This window comes from Parasteatoda tepidariorum, chromosome 12 (assembly GCF_982258835.1).
Source record: "Parasteatoda tepidariorum strain Cologne lab strain chromosome 12, Ptep-v5.0, whole genome shotgun sequence".
Taxonomy (NCBI): Eukaryota; Metazoa; Arthropoda; class Arachnida; order Araneae; family Theridiidae; genus Parasteatoda; species Parasteatoda tepidariorum.
In genome coordinates, this window is record NC_141766.1 from 34,902,880 (window position 1) to 34,924,179 (window position 21,300).

Here is a 21,300-nt window from a genome sequence, read left to right on the forward strand (position 1 = left end):
ATTTTCTTTTTTTTCTTTTTTATGATAAATCATAAATTAACACCGAAATTTTTGAGAAATTGAAGCAGATTATTCTTTAATGGGCCCCGAGTAGGAGGGGGGAAAGTCGAATATCCTAGTAAACCATTCCAGAAGCAAGGTCTATACATTTCCAATAAGCATTCATAGCATTGCAAAATCGCTTCTAAGCATTCTCCGCCAATTTGAAGTAGCAGTGAAGAGAAAAAGAACTATGAATTGAAGATCAGCAGATGATTTTTAATATTTCCGTTGTAAATTCTTTTAACGTAATAAAATTATTTTCGAAATTCCCTAATTCTTAGTTAAATAAATTTTGAAAGAAAAATATCGCAAATATTTTATAAGTAAACCCTAGTAAACAAAAAGGATGAAATGCTTAATTGGATCTAAGATTTATTATTAAAATCTTTTTTAAATTCCCATATCACGAGAACAAAGCAGCAGATTTGAACTTTTTAATTCTCTTTTAGCATAGTAACATACCACTAGAATACTAAGCATTCGATTTAGTGAAATATTTTCTCTTCTATTTTGTCACAAATGGCAGCAGGATACTGTACTTCCAAGTTTCTTCCTTTCTAATCTCGGTCTCGTTTCTGTCAAGTGACACCGGTGTTTTGTTTAGGTGTGTGTCAAAATTTTTATAGTGGGTATGTTGAAAAATAACTAATTTAATAACTTTTCTTGCAATTAAGTAATGTTTTCTTCCGATTCAGTACTATGACATTTCTTAATTTGCTTTATTGTTCTTTTTTGATTGATGGGATGTGTCATTCTTACGTGATATTCATTGAAAATGTTACATTACATTCTATGAGTGGTTTTGATTTCAATTAAATTACATTAAAGTGTTATTGTGTCATATTGGTTAATTTTTAATATCAATTTGCGTATCTGTGTCCCAAATTTTAAAATAATTTTATGAAATGATGCTGAGATTGATCGTAAACTTCAATTATTTACCTATTTATGAAAGAATAACATGAGAAATTAAATTATGATCAAGTTTTACCTTATTGCAAGATATTTACTGTAATTAAAATCATTTTACTTGAAGTGTTCCATAAATTGAATCTGATTATCTACATACCTAAATCGAATCTGAAAGTAATCAGCTAATTTATGTAATAAACAAAAAACATACATGAGCGAGATCTTTTAAAATGTAGTCAAATATTGCATTATTACTTAATAATAATTATGAACAAAAGTATTTTTCAATATACTGTAACTCAAAGCTTATTTCTGAGGATTTATCACTTAGATGATGGTTTTATTTATTTTTAATCAAGCATAGCCTTTCTTTGTATTTTTAAATATGTTGTAACTCAAATTATCCACATATACCATGACCTGTTCAAATTTATAAAATCATATGTGAAACTCAAAAAACTTTGTTGTTTCCTGTGAAAAGGACATTAGATTTACAGATAAATGAAAAAATGTCATTGTGTTAATAAATTTTTTATATATTTAAGCACATATTAGCTATGACTAGACTGAAAAAGACTTTTCTTTCATTAAAGTGTTTTGTCATTATAATGTTCCTTTTTATATTTTTGCTGTTCTCTTAATAAAAAAGCTATATCTTATAATATAATAAATTTTAATGAAATTTTCATTAACTTCGTGGATTTTCTATTTCTTACAACATGGAGTTATCAAATTTTCACAATATGTTATGTTTATTTTTAAAATTTTCAGACTTGCTTTATTATAAATGTTAAAATTTTAACACATTTACCTAATACATTGTGTTCATTAGTCAATTTAATATTTTTTCTAATTAAATTTATGATTTCATATTGTGATTCTTTGTAATTTGCTTTATTCTGTTTCAATTGTAGTTTTTATTGAAATATAATATTTTTATTTACAGAAACCCGAGTGAAAACTAGTCTGCAACATGAGTGAGGTAGTAAAGTATTTTGCTTTTATTTTTGTAATCTGTAGTTTATTAAAAAACAAAATATATTTTTATTTAATCATTTATATGAACCATATATTTACCCATTTATTTTTATATTTAGCTATTATTATTTATAGATTCTGCTTCTTTCTCTCACAAAATTTTAAGGCATAATAAAAACTCATTTTACTTATTATTAAAATTAGTGTATAGTGTGTAAAAAAATTAACATCATAATAACTTTTGATCTGATTTGGATTTTCACGTTCTAGGACTAGTTTTTAACATTTTGAGGACCTAACCTAAAGTATGCTTATTAATTAGTCCAGATAATATTTAAGTTAAGGAATCAGTCACAAAATTATACTCTTTCTTAATAAACTATTATTATTATTATTTTTAGGAAAAGTTGTACTTCTTCTAAGGGACACCTCAAAATAGGAAACAATCCTTATTTTTATTCCAAGGACATTTCTGTTTTCCCCGTTAAGGACATGTTATTTAATACACACTGAAAAAATTTAAAAATAAAATGTAGCAAGGAGGTTAAACACAAAATAACTATTTAATTTTTTGTGATCAAAGTGAAGAAAAAAGTGCTGGTTTTATTTATTTGAGCAAGCTAAAGAAAAAAAAACACCATATATAAAGTTATACTGTAGTTCCAGTTCCATGTATAAGATCTTTACTTAGTATTTACAAATTACAACTGTGTTTGGCACAGCATGGTATTTTTTTAATCTTGTTCCAATAAACTCTATATTTTATCAAATCAATCTGGTAGGGAAAAAATTCAAACAAGTTAATCTAATAAAAGTGCTTGTATGAACATTTTTCATGTTTTCTACAATTTTTAAACAGATTAATTTAATAGATATTTTAAATTAATTTTTGTAAATACAAAACTGAATTGTTTATTTTTGAAAAATTAAACTATTTTTAATTAGTAATTTTCTTTTTTATTTATTTCAAATAAGCATCTGTGACTATCCAATTTTTTTACATACAATTTATTTTAATCTTAATAGAACCTAAATTTTCTAATTAAATTACATTTCTTAGATTTCACTTTATTTTTCTCTTTTTATATTATTATAAATCATAAGAAAAAGTGCGTTTATTAAGGTTTCATTTAAGATGGTTAAATATTGTAATAATTGAAATCTAAAATATTACTGAAGCCTAGAAAAACTTAATATAGATATCTGTTATTATTATTATTATTTTATTTATTTTTTTAAAACTCAGTTTCAGAATGGAACAATTTGTTTTATATTCTGTCATTACATAATTCTGTCTGTTCATTACATAATTGCAAATGATATTCTGTTTTCATCTTAAGAATAATGATCTTTTACAATTTTTTCCAATAGGTTCCTATTCAGGTCCTGGCATTTGATGATATGATGAGGTGCAATGTTGAGGACTTTTTGGCACTATCAACTGAACTGGGTGAACCAATGATTGAATTTGTAAGTTTTTATTTATTTTTTTACATAATTTTTAAAGATGCAATAAATATTTAATCAACATATTGAATCTGGCATATCTGGCCACTATATTGGATAATCAGCAATAAATCTGGTCGGAATTTATATTCTTGAAAATAAGATATTCAGAATTCATTAATAGAATTTGATTGCAATTTAATCAGAAATTAAGCTGTTTCCAAGAAGTGGGTCGCTCTGCTTTAACTGTCGACTGGTATAAAAATGTATTTTGGTTATGTAAGAAAATTATTTTGGTGGATTTTAAACCAATTAAATGGAAATTTATTGTAGATTCATGCAGCACTATGCATTGAAGCATTATGGATTTGACTAATTAATATATTTATTTTGAAAAAATAATGCTTCAAATTTTAATATAATTAGTGTGTTACTTTTAGGGATTATTAGAAAAAAAGCTTGTGTTATGCATTTCATGAAATTCTGATATTTATCGTTATGTATTCTAATCATAAGTTGTCTGCTTGTGTGTAAATTTTTTACCCAAAGGATGATTTACCAAGACTAAATTTTTTCTTTATTACTTTTTTTGCAAAACTCCTTGTTTTTATTCAAGTCTTAGTTCTGAAATTTCATAAATTTATATAGCATACTCATACCTGCCAAGTCTCCTGTTTTTTGAAGGAAAACTCCTGTATTTTACAACTATCTCCTGTTTACCTGTATATTCTAAAATTTCTCCGTATTTGTTGAAGAAATTTGAAAAAAAAAAAAAATTGGCGATAAAATATCCGCTAATAGCAAAAATTCTTCTCTTATTCCTCAACAGATGGTGCTATTGCCAGTATTGTAGTATGTTGTGTGTTAATAGTTTAAGTTATTATAAATAAAGGTTTAAAAAAATCTTCTTTAGATTAAGATTTATATAAAAAAATTTTACTTTGCTAAATATAAGTGCTTATATTATTTCCAATTTTGAATTTCTCTTTTTGACTGACATGATTATGCATGATGTATCAAAACTTTACTCGTAGCCTAAAAAATCTGCATTAATGAATGTTTGTAATATAATGAATAACTTTAATATCATGCTGCATTTATGAGATTCTAGTTTAGTTCTGATTTACAATATTAAAATATTTTTTTTTTACTCGCTGAAAATAATAGAATTGTTCTAAGCATCATTTAATGAAGATATGCAAAGCCTATTTTTTGCCAAGTTAATACCATAAAATTTATTGATTTTTGCTTTGAAACTTAAAGATATTAGAATATTTAAATTAAAGAAGAGTAAACTTGGTTCTACATATAAATGAAATCTGAACTACTTCTTAATTATTATAGAAAGTACAATATTTACTAGCGAATTTTTATAAAATATTAAATCTTCCTGTTGAAGAATTTATTTTTTATCATTGTTGTTCATTAAGTATTCAAGTTTAAAACTACCAACAGAAATGCTAGAAATTTTTATATTTAGTTTGGTTTTATTTAGGTTTTTCTCTGCACCTCAATTCACAACATACCATTTTAATTTCTTATTATAGTTATAATATTAATAAAATGTCTAGGCTTCTATTGCAGAATCACATTATATAATAACTTCATGAAAATTGTTTTTTTTCTTTTTTTTTTTTTTTCTTTTTTTTTGAAGATTGTCTCTTATTGTTATGAGATTGGGAAACTTCAACATTCATTTAAAGATAAAAATTTGCATGTTAATATTCAATTACAAATATCAGAACTCATCACTAAATTATAGGAATAAATATTAATGTAATGATTTTTATTGCAGGCCTTTATGGTAAAAGATGCTTTTGACAAGTCCCGAATGTTAATTGAATTTTGCCTCTACAATTCAGCTCCAGAAAATGTAAGACTATTTTCTTTCTGTTTTTTCTTTTCTTTTTTTACAATTAAATAATTTCATTTGTCAGCTTTTTTTTCCTCTTTAGTTTGTAGAAGTACTTACTGTTTCTATACTATTTATCCTATGTTTAATAAATGCCTCTATACTATTATTCGTTGAATGTGAAATTCAGTGAAAAATTGTATTGTACCATTAACCTTGATTAGAGGGTACTCTAAACACCCTGTAGAGAAAAAGGATGAAAAGTATTTTTTTGTAGTTATGTTAAGGTATTTCATTTGCCTTAACCATCCAAACAATAGAAAATAGGTTTTTTTATGATGTTGACTATAAGATGTTCCAACACTTTCTGATGTTGAGTTGGTAATATCAAATTAAATTTTTGATCTATCTTAGGATATAGATAAAAACTGTTCAGTGGCAGTCTAGAAAAGAAGTACTGTGAAATCTTGGTTAAGCAGACCCTCTAAGGACTGAAAAAATTGTCTGTTAATGGAAGGCATGCACTAATTCGAAATTTCTTTTAAGGGAGTATGACTTATCATGTCTTCATGAAGCATTTTAAATCATTTAGCATTTTTATGCCAATCTCATCCTTTTTAGATAGATAAAAATACCAAATTGATGTTTTTAATCTTACTTCACTTTCTTCGTTGGTTTCAATCAATAGATCCCTAAACACCTCTACATCGCTTTATAGGAAACATGGCATTATCTCCTTAAATGTAAGTTCTCTTATGTTGTATCGAGAAAACGAACATGACACTAACATTTAATGTGTCATTTCACCTTGTGGGGTCTTGTAACCATCTTCTCTAAATGAAAATATCAAAAGATGTAGCTGTTTGAAATATTTCTCATGAGCAATATAATTTTCTCTCCTTTTTTTTGCAACGACAAAGGATGGTTACAGGAGAATGATTATTTAGTAATGAAATAACTTAACATTGATGACATTATTCAAAATAGTTAACGACGAAATGTTATTGGCATACTATACGTTAACCTTTTCTTTCAATTTTTGGAGACTTAATTTGACAATTTCTTTATAAAAAGTTTCTTTTTCTTTGTGAAATTTTTAAAAATTTTTTCTTGATCTGAAATGTATTTTTGATTTTAGGAGAATGAATTTTTTCTATCACAGCCCCTTACCAAAGCCCTTGAAGTTATTCAGGTATAGTTTTTATTTATTACATTATTGTTCTTAATATTTTTTGGTAAAGATATAAAACAATTAAGCTATTTATTAACAAATCTCAGTTTTCTTGCTAGGAAGGATTGTAATTTCTCAAATTAATAACTCTTTTAAACATCAAGCCCATAACATATAACCATTGTAATTTTAAGAGTTTGTTTAGGCTTGGTTGATTTTATTTTTAGCCAATGTCTTACTGTTCACACTGCTCATGCCTAGTATTTTGATATTAATGTAGGGATTTATTTGTATTCTTAGGAAATTGATATAACTATAATAGTGGGCAGTCTCATAAAAAATTTTCATAGTAACATTTAAATTAGTAATGTAGTTCAATTGATATTTATTAATTATTATTTTTAAAATAAAAATTATGTGAAAAATTTTTTAAATCTAAATAGTTTGAATTTTAGAAATATAAATTTTTTTAGATTGTCAAATAATGTTTTAATCTTATATGATAAATTTTTAAAGATATTGCTATAAGTTTTAGATAAATTACAGCCATCACTGCTGACAGTAAGTCTCTAACCTGTGTCGATCATTCTGATCAAGCATTTTTAAATTTGTATCTTGCAAGCAGTCCTTAATTATCTAAAGTGTTTTTTTTTTAAGTGTCAGTGTCTCCGAAGTAACATTTACATTCTGAACATGAACTAATAAACAATTTATAAGATGTTATGCAATGTGTACAAAAAGTAAAGAAATATGTGCATCAAATTAAAAATCAAAACTGAAATTAAGCTTGACCCCTGCCCTAAAATTTGAGGCTAAGGTGACTCCAAAGGATGGGGTAGAGGTCTAGTTTGATGTTATTAGATACATTTTTCAAAATATCACACCAGAATGACCACAAAATTGGAAAATCAGGGATAATGTAAAAAAGTAGGAAAATTTTATAAATCTGGAAAAGTCGTACTTTTTCTGAATGTTATAGCCCCCTTGCAAACAAATTAATCCCGAGTTCCTCTTATTTAAATCATTTTACACCATTTTTAATTTGCAATTATAGCGTCATCTATGAACAAAAAGGCAAAACTCTGTAGGTCAAATTAGGTTACTCTTTACTGATTAATCATAATTTGCATTTATAAATGGGACTACTAGTAAGGATTTTGAAGTTAACCTGCCCTACAGAATTAAGGCTGGAAATTCTAATTTATTGACATTAAAAATAATTCACTAGTATATTTTTGATTTATGATCCAATGCATATTTCTCAAGATATCATATTGTCATTTGATTTTAACAGTTTGATATTTATTGTTGTTTTTCATACAATTTATAGAAATTTCGTGATGCTAACCCCAAAAATTCAGCATTTTACAATCACCTCAGCATGATTAGTGAAAGTATTGTGGCTCTTAATTGGCCTATTATAGTAAGTATAGTATGTTTATTGATTTACTTTTATGAATAAAAGTTTGTTAAATCATTTACATACTTTTATGATTTGACCTGTTTTAATTAAATACAAACCTGTCTTAAATTCTGTTGTACGAGTCACAGTTGTATACATTAATAAACTTCTTACTTCATGTTTTGTAGATCATAAAAATTGCTTGCAGACGCAGACTATACTGGCACTTCTGTTAATCAACAAATAATAAGAATGCCCAAAAACCTATTGTAATCAAAATAGCATCACCTTTTAATTATTTTTCAAGAATTAGTTTTAGCTACATTTCTTGGATTGTATTATATCTTGATCATTTTAATGACATCTGTTATGCAGCTTACATTCTGTGACACCTATTTCACTAAAGTTTTTGACTCACCTCATACTTTTTTAAGCTTGAAAATAATGTATGACTAAAGAACTTCTCTTACTGTATCGTTCAGGCCGAAGGCCAGCATATTTGTACGTAAATCTAAACTCAGACACGCGCGATAAAACAACCATTACTTTAATGAACATAATAACTGCAATTGTAAAGTTTTTGATTATTAATGTCTGCTGCGCACCACTATTCGTGTCGTCAATTGACAATGTTACAATTCATGAATCACTGTTATCAAATATACTAATACTTTTCAATTTGCCAATCTGCTTGTCTTATGATTCTTAAATTTTTTACCCACTGCAGTGCATCTGTGGCATCAACAGAATACTTGGTATAAAGACACTAAAAATCATTCAGTGTTGGAATAAATAATAAATTTAAAATCTACTACAACAGAAATATTCATATGAATCAGTATTCAATGAATTAACAGAAGTATTACTATGAATCAGATTGGGATAATTACTGTATATTCATTTTTACATGTTTTTAACTTCATAGTGATTGATTGAAAAAAATGTAATGTTAAATATGTGCATGGTTAATAATAGCTGCTGGTATCTGCTAACTGAGAGGTGAATAATTACCTCAACTTTTATTAAATTTACTTAAAAAGAAAACTGCATATGTACTTTACATTGCATATATTATTTTAATTAAAATAATAAGTTAGTTTAACAGAGGAAGTGGCTATTAAAACTACACGCAAAAGTCTTGTAGCTAGATTTATGCTTATAAATGCATTCATAAATGTAATGCCTATAAATGCATATACACGCTTTTAAATATTTGGCAAAATCAGGAAGTAGCTATCGAAGTCAAGAATGGTTGCATTAAAATTAGTGAAATCTAATCTTTTTGCATGATTTTAATGATCCTGTTTTTTTAACTACCATTTTATTATGGCACAAGTGTCTCTAATTGTGCATTTGAAATAATCACTTTTTGATGCAATTTATTCCTGCATATTTCATTGTAAATGTTATTTTTTAATTTGTATAAACCTCTAATAAATCAAGAAATGGAAATAATATCTGAAGTGTTATACCAAATGAATATTGAATCTTATTTTGTACTGTAACGGTTTTGTTTTAATTTTTGATTTAGTTTTAAACCTTATAAATTTTCTTTAATTAAAATATATATTATTCATTAAAATTAGTATGTATTTTTTTTACTCTTCCATTCTATGAGCATTACAGTTTTTTGTTATATTTCTTTTCTTTAATATATATATTCATATATATGGATATTGATAAATCAATTATTGATAAAAAGGGAATATATTATAATTCTAATAATTAAAGCAATTTTCTGCAAATCTGTTACATTGTTTACTGATAAAAAATTTAGTGCTTGGAACACTTATGTTTTTATTAAAGTATCATATTTGCCACTTAACTCAGTGGCGCGACAGCCCATAGAGGGCCAAGGCCTACTGTCCCCATCTCAGTTTTCTTGACCATGGGCTCTGGGGTGCAGGAGCAGATGTTCTGGTCAGCCAAACGCGAACCCCCAGTGTTCAGTTCCCAAGCATGCTTGGTACTCTTTTATCAACCCACTGAAGGGATGAAAGGCTGAGTCAACCTTGCCCGGTCCGAGGATCAAACCCAGGACCTGTGGCACGGGAGCGCGAAGCGCTACCATTCAGCCACATTTGCCAGTAATATGACTAAATATGCGTGCGGCTCTTTGTTAGTCAACCTGTTGTGCTAATAGCCCATTACCCAAAAATGGTGTGCACCCCGACTTTAGAATATTGACTTTACTACTTAAGACACTTTTCTTGGGGGTTAAGTACCTATCCTACACTTTGTGAGGAAGAAAAAAACACACCTGGAAATTTTAAGATTTTTACCTGGAAAAATCAGGGAAATTTGAAACCTGATTTGAGTAGCCACCCTGAAAAAAATAATATTTTTCACACCTTAACATTGTTTTCAAGTTGATATATACATAATTTTTTTTACAGAAACGAACGCCAACTCAATTCATTAAAGACATGAAGGAGTCTGGACAGTTCTACGCTAATCGTGTACTTGTTTCTCATAAAGGGTTAGTATTATTTCCATTATAAATGTTTATTATGTTTTTAAATCCTGATTCTAAGCAGACTTATATAAAATAAAATAACTCAAAATATTTTAACATTACTCAACATAACATTTACTCAACATAAAATCTCAAAATATTTTTTGCTAGCAATTTATTGCCTATTGTAACTAGTTTCGATACTGTCGTCATTGCCTAAATTTGATTTAGATTAAAATTTGTTGTTTTCTAATTTTGATTAAAATTGGTTCGAAAATTGCTGATACCAGCATATATTTCTTTAAATTTAGCAGTTTTATAAAGGATAGATATAACACTAGTTTCTGATTTACCTTGCTTTATCTTTTACTTAGATTTCTTTGTATATCTAAAATCATCTCTGGAAGTCGCTCAGAAACATTTCAATGCAAACATGTAACAAATATATATATTTTTTTCATGATGAGTAAAACTAAAAGATTTTCCGCGAACAGTGTTCGCGCATTCGTATATATCTGATTTTAGAGTAAAAGATGTTACTCTTTTTTTCACTTCAATTTTTTAATCAAGGGGTAGTATTCGTATTCAAATATTATTTGGTTCTTTTTGTTATTATCTTTCACAATATTTTTTTTATTATTCATGTTATTATCATTTGAAATCATTTCAATTTTAAATGCATTAAGGTGCACTTTGTGCTATGGTGACTTTCAAGGTTTCTTTGCTTTTCAACCTTCACTTTCAGAGATTTTGATATTAGGTCACAATCGCCCCTGTAATCGACTTGAGATCAAACATGCTTGTTGAAGTATGTATAAAGTATATCTAAGTATGAGTAATATGCAGAGATGGGCATTTGCCATTCAGAATAATGAATAAAGAATTATGAATAATTATTCAAAATCAATTTCATTTTTTTTAATTGTTATGTCATTTACTTAATTCTTTATAATTGAATAATCAATGCTTTATAATTTGAAAAACATGGTAATGGTATATTAAAAAAAGAATTTTTGAGCAGTTAAAATAGTTTACGGTAAATAGTGCAATAAAAATAGTATGATGAACATTATTTAAAATGTTGAAAAAGAGGCATTAAAATGTATTTCTTAGTTTGTGAGAAAAAACCTATATGCAATTGAAAGTCCTGAACTTTCTGGATTTATACTAGTCTGAAAAACGGATTTTTCTCTATGATAGATGTTTGAGGTTAAGAAAAATAATAACATACATCGCTCCATAAAAAAATAACCATAACTAACATCAATTTTCATAAAATAATGCTTTATATTTAATTAAATGACATTTAATCCATAAAAAAATAACCATAGTTAACATCAATTTTCATAAAATAATGTTTTATATTTGATTAAATAGCATTTAATTAGTAATGTTTAGTATGAAATTGAAAAATAAACTAAGCAAAGGATAACTTTCTTCATAGTTAAAGAGGTTTCTTTTATCTTCCCCCTTCTATCTGTTATGAGGAATTAGTAGTGCTGATTGTCAGATGATAATAGTATTAAAAATCAAGCTTCAAATTCCAATAATAAATCAATCTTGTTTATTAATTAAAAAAGTATTTAACAAGGAAAAGAATTAGAGATTTTTTTGTGAAAATATTTATGCCTTAAACCAGAACAAAGTGTGCCTGCTGTAGACCAAGTAACCTTTCTACTTTTATTTCATCTATTTGAATAGAAATTCTGTAGAACAAAAATATTTTTATTTTCTTTGTGAAATAATTATTATGCAACTTTTAACTTTTGCTGATTTAATAAGAAACGAAGTAAAATGCACAGAATGTTTTATATTTATTCTTTAAAATATAAGACTTTTATTTATATTTTTAATATAGACAATTTTTAATAGTATTTATTGCTTTTTCTCATTTAGCAATGCAAAACACACCAATTGGGTTAATAAATGGGCTCAAATTATGGATGAAGTTGAGCTATATGTTAAACACTACTTTCTAACAGGATTTACATGGGGAGCTGCTCAGGTATGGATTTAAAATTACTGGCATCTTTATAAAAAAAAATTTCTTTGGGTATAATAATAAAATAATAGCCAAAATTGAAGGAATAATATTAAAAATTTAAAATATCAAAAATATTTTACACAGAACGGTAAACTTTAATTCAAACATTTAAAGAATGTAATAAACCTATTAGACCTTTATGAAATTCATTATTTTGTTATAACTTAGAACTGTTAACTGTAAATCTGTTTTATGTTTAAAGATATTTGTAAAACAACATAAAATTTTGTCTTTTTTATGTTCTCTTTAAAAAGCAATGTGCCATTTTAGAATATTATTTTTAAAATATCCTAAGTATTTTTTTAATTTTTATTAAGTAGAAAAAATGCAGCTAGGAAGATTTAAAGAATATGCACATGTAGATGAGTTAAAAAGTTTATACTCTTCTATTTATCTTTCACCAAGAGATTTTATAAAAACGTTTTGAGGAGTTAAAACATATTGTAGCACACTGACATGTTTAAATCATTTTGATGCTGCCAGAGTAATTTTTCCTGAAATTATCCTTCCAATTCATCAAATGAAAGATAATTGACCCATTTTAGTTTCATTTATGAAAAAAGATTTTTTTTTTAATGTTTTTTTAAAGGGTTTCTTGTAAAAGAATTTTTTTCATTATTGGTGCAAATTAAATGATTCCAAACAGAGTTATAAAACATCTGTTTGAGTAGGTAGTTTTTTTTTTTTAACCCATTATATAATAATACGAATTAAATATAAAAGAAAAAGGTTGGTAATATTTCAATAAAAACACGACTAAGTTTTGCCACTCCTTATAATAACATGTTTTAAAAAATAAATGCGAAATAAAAATAATAAGTATGAATCTTTTCTTAACTGGGATCCTGTTAAAATTTGAATCTTGAATGAAAGTTCGAAAATTGAGCAACCATATTGTCTGAAAGTCCACCAAATCCAACAAAACAGTTATAACAAATAGTAATGCATAAATTTAAAAATAATTTTTTTTCTGGACCAACAATATGAAACATGTATTTTGAACTGAAATCTTAAAAAATTAAAAAGAAAAACAATGAAATAGAACTAAGTGTACTGTTTAATATTGAATTTTTAACAATATTCTTTATTTGAACAATTTTTATGTTATTGACATCATAGTAAATTGTTCATCTTGTATTTCTGAGTTCTGTTTTTTATTAAAGGGTGGAATGTTACAACCAAGACTTCCACCACCACCCCCTCCTCCTCCAGCACCTGAGTTCATTAAAGATTTTGAAGCTGGTGATGGTGGTAGTGATGCAAGACAAGCTCTTATCAATGAGCTCAACCAAGGAACTGGCATTACAAGTCGTAAGTTTATTACAGTATTAGTGTAAATTGTGAAAATAATTTGATACATTATATCAGTGTTTAACTCATTAATGCCTAGCCGCAAAGAATGGTTTATTTATGAAAAAAGTGGTAGTGCACAGTTGCTTATACCAAGTAATTATTTCTTACTGTTAACTATCACTTTATTTTAAAGATAACACTGTGCTTTGAATTTCAGGTCCAAATATAATTGTTTTTATTATTAATATATTATGGTAGGTAGAGCTACCTTGTTCCTGAAAAATAAATTCTAATAATGAAACACCTGGCACAAATAAGTGAATAGTAAACTAAAATAGGTTTGAACGTTTGGTCTTTATGACTGTTTTTCTTCTTCTTCTTTTTTTTTTTTAATTAATAAATGCTATACTACTGTACTATTGAAAAAGCGTGAGTTCTTCACAATTGATCCAAGAAATGTGGCTGAACAACTTTTCTCCTTCTATTACTAATGCTATGAACGCTTAAATGGAATTTCAAAAAACTGATAAAAAAATTTATTATTGAAATTATTATTATTTTGCATTATGTAGCTTACCAAATGCCAAATAATTAAAAATATCAATTTAGAATTTTTATCGCTTACATAGATTTTTAAATTGCAGGGCAGTATAGTAGTCTATAAATAAATATAAATAACTTTGGCTATAATTTTTAAACCATTAATTTTACAAATTAATTATTATTATTTATTTTTTTTGAAGGATTGAAACCTGTCAACAAAACTGGATCAACTGGAACAAAACTTGAACCTGGTAAAAAATCTGTGGGTGCTGTGAAACCTCAAGCTAAAGTGTATCCTCCTAAATTTGTTCTTGAGGGTAGAAAGTGGGTTATTGTAAGTTTATATGGCATTAATAATCTTAATAAATTATTAATAATTTGTTTCATTCATTTTATATAAAAGGGTAAAGAAAAATCTATTTATGTTCGAGTTCTAGATGTTTATGTTGAAACTTTTTTGAAGTTTGATTTTTACATTGATAAATCTGTGCATGTGACACCAGTAATCAAAATTTAGTGGTCCAATTGGACCACCAAGATTTAGTGCTCCAAAAACTTAATATGATAGACGAATTCGAGAAAAAAAAATTTAACTTAAGAATTACATAATTCATGTAATTCTTACATGATTCATGTAGACATCAAAAATTATTAATAGCCATCTGTCCTGAAACTTATTAAGTTCATTATCCCATAATGATTGAAATATTATTAAAGTACTTATTTATTAGTATTGATTAAAATTAAGTGAAAGAAAAGCTAAAATAATATCAAATAAATTCAGCATAGAAATTAAATACTAAATGAATGGGAAAAAGTAAGAACTAACAAAATACACGGGTGATTGTATTCCAGGTTTTTTGCATGATTTTTCCAGATCTAAAAACCAGAAGCATGACCTGTGATTTTCCCATGAAACCCGAAACCATTGGTTTGCAGACTTCTTCAAATTAAAAGTTATAATCTGATGAAATTTTAAAACTTTGCTAAATTCGGATTATGAGATGTTTACATGCATGTGATTCTTCCGCCAATTTGACTCTTTTGGCTTGGTGGATTTTTGGTGTGCTGGAAACTGCGATTCGTATTCACGCGATCTGAAAATTATGCATCGTGATTCGTATCTATGCAATTTAAAAATTCTATATTGCAACTTGTATTTTTGTCTTTTTAAAATCTAACAGTGCGATTCATATTCACGCTATTTTAAAATCCAATATTGCAATTCATATTCACAAGATTTTAAAATCCAATATTGCAATTCATATTCATGCAATTTTTAAATCCAATATCACGATTCTTGTAAAAAGTAAGTTTTTTCTTGAATTTAGTTACTATAAAGGTGTGGTATTCTTCATTAATAGGTAGTTAAATTAAAAATGCTAGTTCAAAAAATTATAATAAATATAAAACATGATTGGTGTATAAATTGATATAGATTTTTTGCACATAAAATTTTCAGAGTGATGCAAAGGTGAATGTCACTATCACCTCAGAGAATAGTATATTAAAAATTAATTAGCTGAAAATTATAAAATTTTAAAGTCCAATCTAAATGAGCAAAAATATTATATTGATAAACAATTATGCTGTCAGTACATCAATGCAAAATACAACGTGTAAATTTGAATTTTCACAAGACACTTTCATTTAGTTCATTAGAATGCCACACATTTGAATTCCTTACCACGTGTAGAATCATAAAATTAGTGCAAATTTTTTAATGCATAGAATTCTATGCAAACAAATTTTTTTTTCATTACCATTTTAATAATTTCAAGCATATTTCAAGGCGATAAGTTTGTCATCCATTACTATGATTTTAGTGACAGTTGTACAACATTTGGCGACAACTGTCGCCACATACTTGCGTGAACCCTCTATAAATTAAATTTTCAAGCAATTTATTAACTAGATTAATTATATTATTCTAAAGGAGAGTAAAAGACTTATTCTAGTTAATAATTTTAAATATGATATAAAAGTAACATTCTGTAAATTTCAAATTTGAAGTCTTAAATTGAAATTATTGAAAATTGATTACTCTAACTATGTGGTGATCTGGTTGTTGGAAAATGGCAGCTTATGATCCTATCATCTTCCAAATGAGCACTCAGCAACTGCTTCACAGGAATAGCAATGTGCGGAGGAGCGCCATCTTGCATGAATAATGTGCGACTTGCACACTGACACTGCTGAATTGCTGGAAGGACATGGTTTTACAAAAGTGCTTCATATTGCTTGCCAGTAACAGTGCAGGTAACAAGACCTGTAAGTGTGATCTTGAAGAAAAACGGGCTGGTGATAAACTGCCATTATATCGCACCACACCATTGACCTTTTCAGAGTAAAAAGGTAATGACTGTATATGGAACGGATTCTTGGTCGCCCATATCCTGCAATTTTGCGTATTTACAGATTTGCAAATAGAAGTGAGCTTCATCAGACCACAGAATGTTCCATGGCCATTCATTGTCAACTTCTGTCCAGGAAAGCTATCATAGTGCAAACGTGCACATGCTTTCAGGTCAGCAGGTAGCAAGTGCTGCACATGAGCTCTCTTGTATGAGTAACAGCTCAAGATGTTCTTTAGGACTTTACACACCATGCTGATCGGCATATCCAGCATTTGGCCAATTCCCTCTGCACTGCTGATTCCAGCATCACTATTCGCCTGTTCTTATAATGCTGTAGCCTCATCTTCTTCTGCCGAAACTAGTTTCATTCCTCTATCCTGTTTCAGGTCAAATGTCTTTTCGAATTTAGCAATCATTTTTCGCAGACCATTTGGGGTTATTGAACTCTTATTTCATTCATTTTAATGTCCGAAACTTCCTAACAGCTATAAGTTCATGTACACTCATCGTTCTTATAAAAAAGCTTCAAGAGCAAAACTCTATCCTTTATAGTCAGAGTTTTGATGAAGCATTCAGGCAAAGAGCTGATGCTCTGTATTTTTATGGCAGAGTAATTTTGCATAGCTCCAAAAATCCCAAACAAAATTCCATTGCCTCACGATTGCTCTGTTAAAATATCAGGCCATTCTGATGAGTAGTTTTAAAATGATCAATTTTTGAAATCATAACTTTAATTATAATCACCCTGTAGTAAAGGAATGTTTATTTGCATTATTTAAATTGAAATAACTGATTAATCAATGTTCGTTTTTTAACTGTCTACTATATAGTTCATTTTTTTTTGTTCTATTGTATTATATTTCAATTGATATATATCAGATTAAATTTTATTCTTCATGCATTTTTCTTTTTATTTTATTAGGAGCATCAAAAGGATAATCCATCACTGACTCTTGACAATCAAATGTCTGAGTCTGTTGCTATGTATAGCTGCCAAAGTTCATTCTTAGAAATTCTTAACAAAATTAACAATATTGTTATCGGTATGTATGCATTTAAAATTTATTATTGAGTTCTATAAAAGAGTAAATTGTTTACTATATGATATGCTTTTTTCTAAAATCAGTTACTGTGTTTAAATGGTTAAGATAAAAGAAATGTCACATAAAATTTTTTATTAATGTTTGTTAAAGATCTAAAAGTAATATAAACTTATATACTAAAGAAAGAATTTTTCATAAAGAGTTTTATGATTAAAAGACAATTTTATTTATGTAAATAATTTTGATTTAGTATTTTTGGATTTTTATATTTTAAAAAATTATGGTACATGTAATAAATTTTTGGGTCTATATTTGTCAGTGATTAGCATGGCTGGAAAATTTTTATATTCATATGCTTTCTTTTATATACATTCAAAAAACAATGTTTGGATGTGTAAGAGTTATATTAAGGCATGTAACTTACAAACTCTATCAGATGCTTGCCTAAAATTTTGAAATTTGTTTAGTTCTATTAACTTAAATTTGAATTTTGTAGGATAAAAAGGTTGACTTTTATTTATAGAAATTCTAACCCATCAAGCTGTGAATAAATTTGGTCTTTCTCATTGCTTTTATTTTGATGTTTTGTGAAAATAAATTATGTAACAATAAGTTATGTCACAGAACAATATTTTAAAAGCTCAAATTTTAAACTTATAAATGAATAGGCAATGCAATTTCATGATGAAATTATCAATAGCAGTTAAAGATTTAGCTTCTCTTTCTCTATAAAAAAAATTGTGAATGCGAAAAATTATGCGACAATTTTTCACAGAATTGTGAAAAATTATGAATGAAAATTTTTTAAATGTTTCTTTTTCTACTCTTAGATTCTTCCAAGAAAGTCAGTATTATAATTAGAGGGGATGTCATTTCCTGTGTTGAAATAATAAGATGTGAAGGCCTCAAGATTCAAGTAAATTGCTTTTCACAAATATATTAAATACGTTATTATTTCTTTTTGATTAATTTGTATGTTTGCACCAAAGCTGCTTTATCATTAAAGGAAAATGTTTTTATAGAAGACTTAAAAAAGTTATAAAATATCTCAGAGCCTTTTTTTCCCTTCTCAGCTACAGTCCTGAATCAACTGTTGTGTATCATTTAAAACTATTTGCACTTTAAGTTATACACACTCCTTTCATTCTAGAACCAAACGAGATATTTGCATGCTAAGTTTCCATGAAGTTAACTGACTAGATTTTATTTTTAAAATTTTTAATATAATGTGTTCATTAAATGAATTGTTAGCTGAGATTATGCAGAGAATTTAAATAAGTTTTCCTTTTTTTATGATTCTAGTGTGAAGGAGTTGTTCCATTAATTAACTGTGCTAATAGTGACAATATCCAAATATTTGTCAATGAACAGTCAAAGCATGTCCAGTTAATTGCATCCAAGTCTTCTTCTTTAAATATGTGTATGATGCAGCCTGATGGAGATTATGTAAGTAGCTAATTCACATTATTAAAAACGTTTAATTATAAATCTTAAATTTATTGTTCATTCATTACAAGTAATTTTCTATTGCTCGATATTAATGTGGTTACAATGTTCTACACTACAATTTGGACATTTGTTTGGTGCAGTTGTGGTTACATCACACCTATAACTTGATTTATTAATAAGAAAATATTTATTTAATACATATAACATGAGGTTTGATTTAGAAAGCAAGATTTTTTTATGATACTAAGTATAAAATTTTGAAATGTAAAGAATCTTTAGTATAAGAATATTTTTGAGAAGTCTACTTTAAGTGAACTAAATTATAATGGGATCTTTTCTGGTATAAGCCTTTGACATATCAAACTATAATTAGCATATTAAAAGTTTGCTTGACATTGGCTCAAGTTTTCTTCATTGCCAGAACTAATAAGAATGCAATAGAAGAGTCGTAAAGGTTATTTTCTTTTTAACACTTAACTTAAATACATTGGTTAAGTGATTGCAATATTTGAGTACAGTTGGGTATAAGGTAATTAATGAACTTAGATTTTAACTTAAGGGGCTCAATGTGTGTTGTGCACTTATAAATTTGTAGTAAAAATTTTCTTTTGTTTCATTTCTCTTCATTAAATTTGATTGTTTACTTCATAATACTGGACTTCTTAATATTATGCTTCTAAGTAAATTAGCTAATGATTATTACTATGTTTTCATTTTATCAAGTTTTGCTTCTACCTTATTTATGTTTAAACATGATTCAACTGTGTGTATATGTTACCGTTAAAGTATGAAATCCGCTATTTTATAGAATACCTAGTTATTTCATTTTAGATAAATTGTTTATTTTACACTTTAACTGTCTCTCATTAGTTAATTTATAGAATACCTAGTTATTTCATAGAATAACTAGTTAAAGTGTCAAATTAATAACATATTACACACTTCAACGGACACAATCAGTTATTTCATAGAATAACTAGGTATTCTATGAAATAGCAGCATTATATACTTTAACGGTAACATATATATATAAAAAAAAATTGCCATTTAATAAATTTTAATGTAGATAATTATATTTTGCTTTTACTTTCTTTATAGGTGGAATATCCGGTGCCTGAACAAATAATGTCTGTAATAGAAAATGGTAAATTAAAATCCAGTGTGGTGGATAACATTTAATTTCACGTTCGTCATTTTTCATTTGTTTTCCTGTTTTGTATTAAAATGACTTTGCATAGCAGTGGAACTTTTTTACTACATTTTCCGAATATTGCTACCATGTACGAGTTTAATTTAGACTTGATTGCTGTGTTTCATTTTTATTACCTACAAAATTTTTTACTTAATATATTAACCTAATTTGCTGATGTATGATTTTCTGAAACGAATTTTGAATTTCATTATAAATGCATAATGTAACTCATTGTCTTTAATAAAACTTTTTGATTAAATTTGGGAATTTTGTGCCTGTAATTCATATATTTAATTAATCGTTTTTTGTTATTCATATGTTTTTCTTTGTTAAATTTACAAAAACTATCACAAAAGTGAGATAAGATTTTAAAAGTAAAATAACATTTCATCAAGTAAAATAACATTTCATCATATCAATTTCTTTATCATTGTGAGTGAGGAAACTTAGTGTCTCTTTAATTTAGCATCACCCAAAGGGATCACATTTTTGATTAAAAATTAGTTAACGGAAGCAAAACTTTTTTACTACAATTAATAATTTTTTTTTACTTATGAAATCAATTAACGTTTCAAAGCAGATCAGTCTAAATTTTTCTTAAAAGATATTTAACAAATAAAATGTTATAAGAACATCATTATTTAAAATTACAATAATTAAATCTAATCTTGACCTAGAAAATTGCTAATATGTTTATGTACAGTCAGCAAAAAAAAAAAAGATATCACCCTGAATAACTTTTGTTCTAATGATCGGATTTTCACGTACTAAGTGCAAATCTTAATGGTTCCTGGGGGTGACTTCAAATATGCAAATTATTTAGTGCTAACTATTAATGAAGCTACAATATTGGACACAAAAACGTACTTTTTCTGAATAAACATTCATTTTTTTTAAACGTATTTGGATTCTTAACCTTCAAAATATAGGGGGTAACCGCACTCTGGGAAATATGGTCCCCATAGTTTGGTCAGGAAAGCGATCCAAAGTTCGCATTCCTTAATGTTAATTTCACTATTTGCTTTTTTAGTCATATTTTTAAAACTAATTAAACAATTCAAAAAGAAATTGCACTCACTTATAAAACTCATTTAGCCAAAGATTATGTCATGCAAATAATA

General features: G+C 26.9%; 1 protein-coding gene across 2 annotated transcripts; it reads left to right on the plus strand.

Moving 5' to 3' along the window:
• Positions 1–463: 463 nt before the first annotated feature.
• Positions 464–20,438, plus strand: capt (adenylyl cyclase-associated protein 1). 2 transcript variants are annotated; one of them, XM_016057190.5, is made up of 14 exons: positions 464–671; positions 1,901–1,936; positions 3,304–3,402; positions 5,174–5,251; positions 6,369–6,422; positions 7,732–7,824; positions 10,200–10,282; positions 12,155–12,263; positions 13,466–13,613; positions 14,339–14,472; positions 17,418–17,538; positions 18,369–18,454; positions 18,841–18,984; positions 20,086–20,438. In XM_016057190.5, the coding sequence occupies exons 2-14, from the start codon at positions 1,928–1,930 to the stop codon at positions 20,164–20,166; spliced, it is 1,239 nt and encodes a 412-aa protein (XP_015912676.1). In that variant the 5' UTR covers positions 464–671; positions 1,901–1,927; the 3' UTR covers positions 20,167–20,438. The 2 variants fall into 2 exon arrangements, with proteins under 2 accessions (XP_015912676.1, XP_015912677.1); XM_016057191.4 differs by having other exon boundaries at positions 576–646.
• Positions 20,439–21,300: the final 862 nt, after the last annotated feature.

Coding starts and splice junctions, on each gene's coding strand:
- capt (XM_016057190.5), top strand. Junction 3,403..5,173: donor GTGAACCAATGATTGAATTT/GTAAGTTTTTAT, acceptor TTTTTATTGCAG/GCCTTTATGGTAAAAGATGC. Junction 6,423..7,731: donor AAGCCCTTGAAGTTATTCAG/GTATAGTTTTTA, acceptor TACAATTTATAG/AAATTTCGTGATGCTAACCC.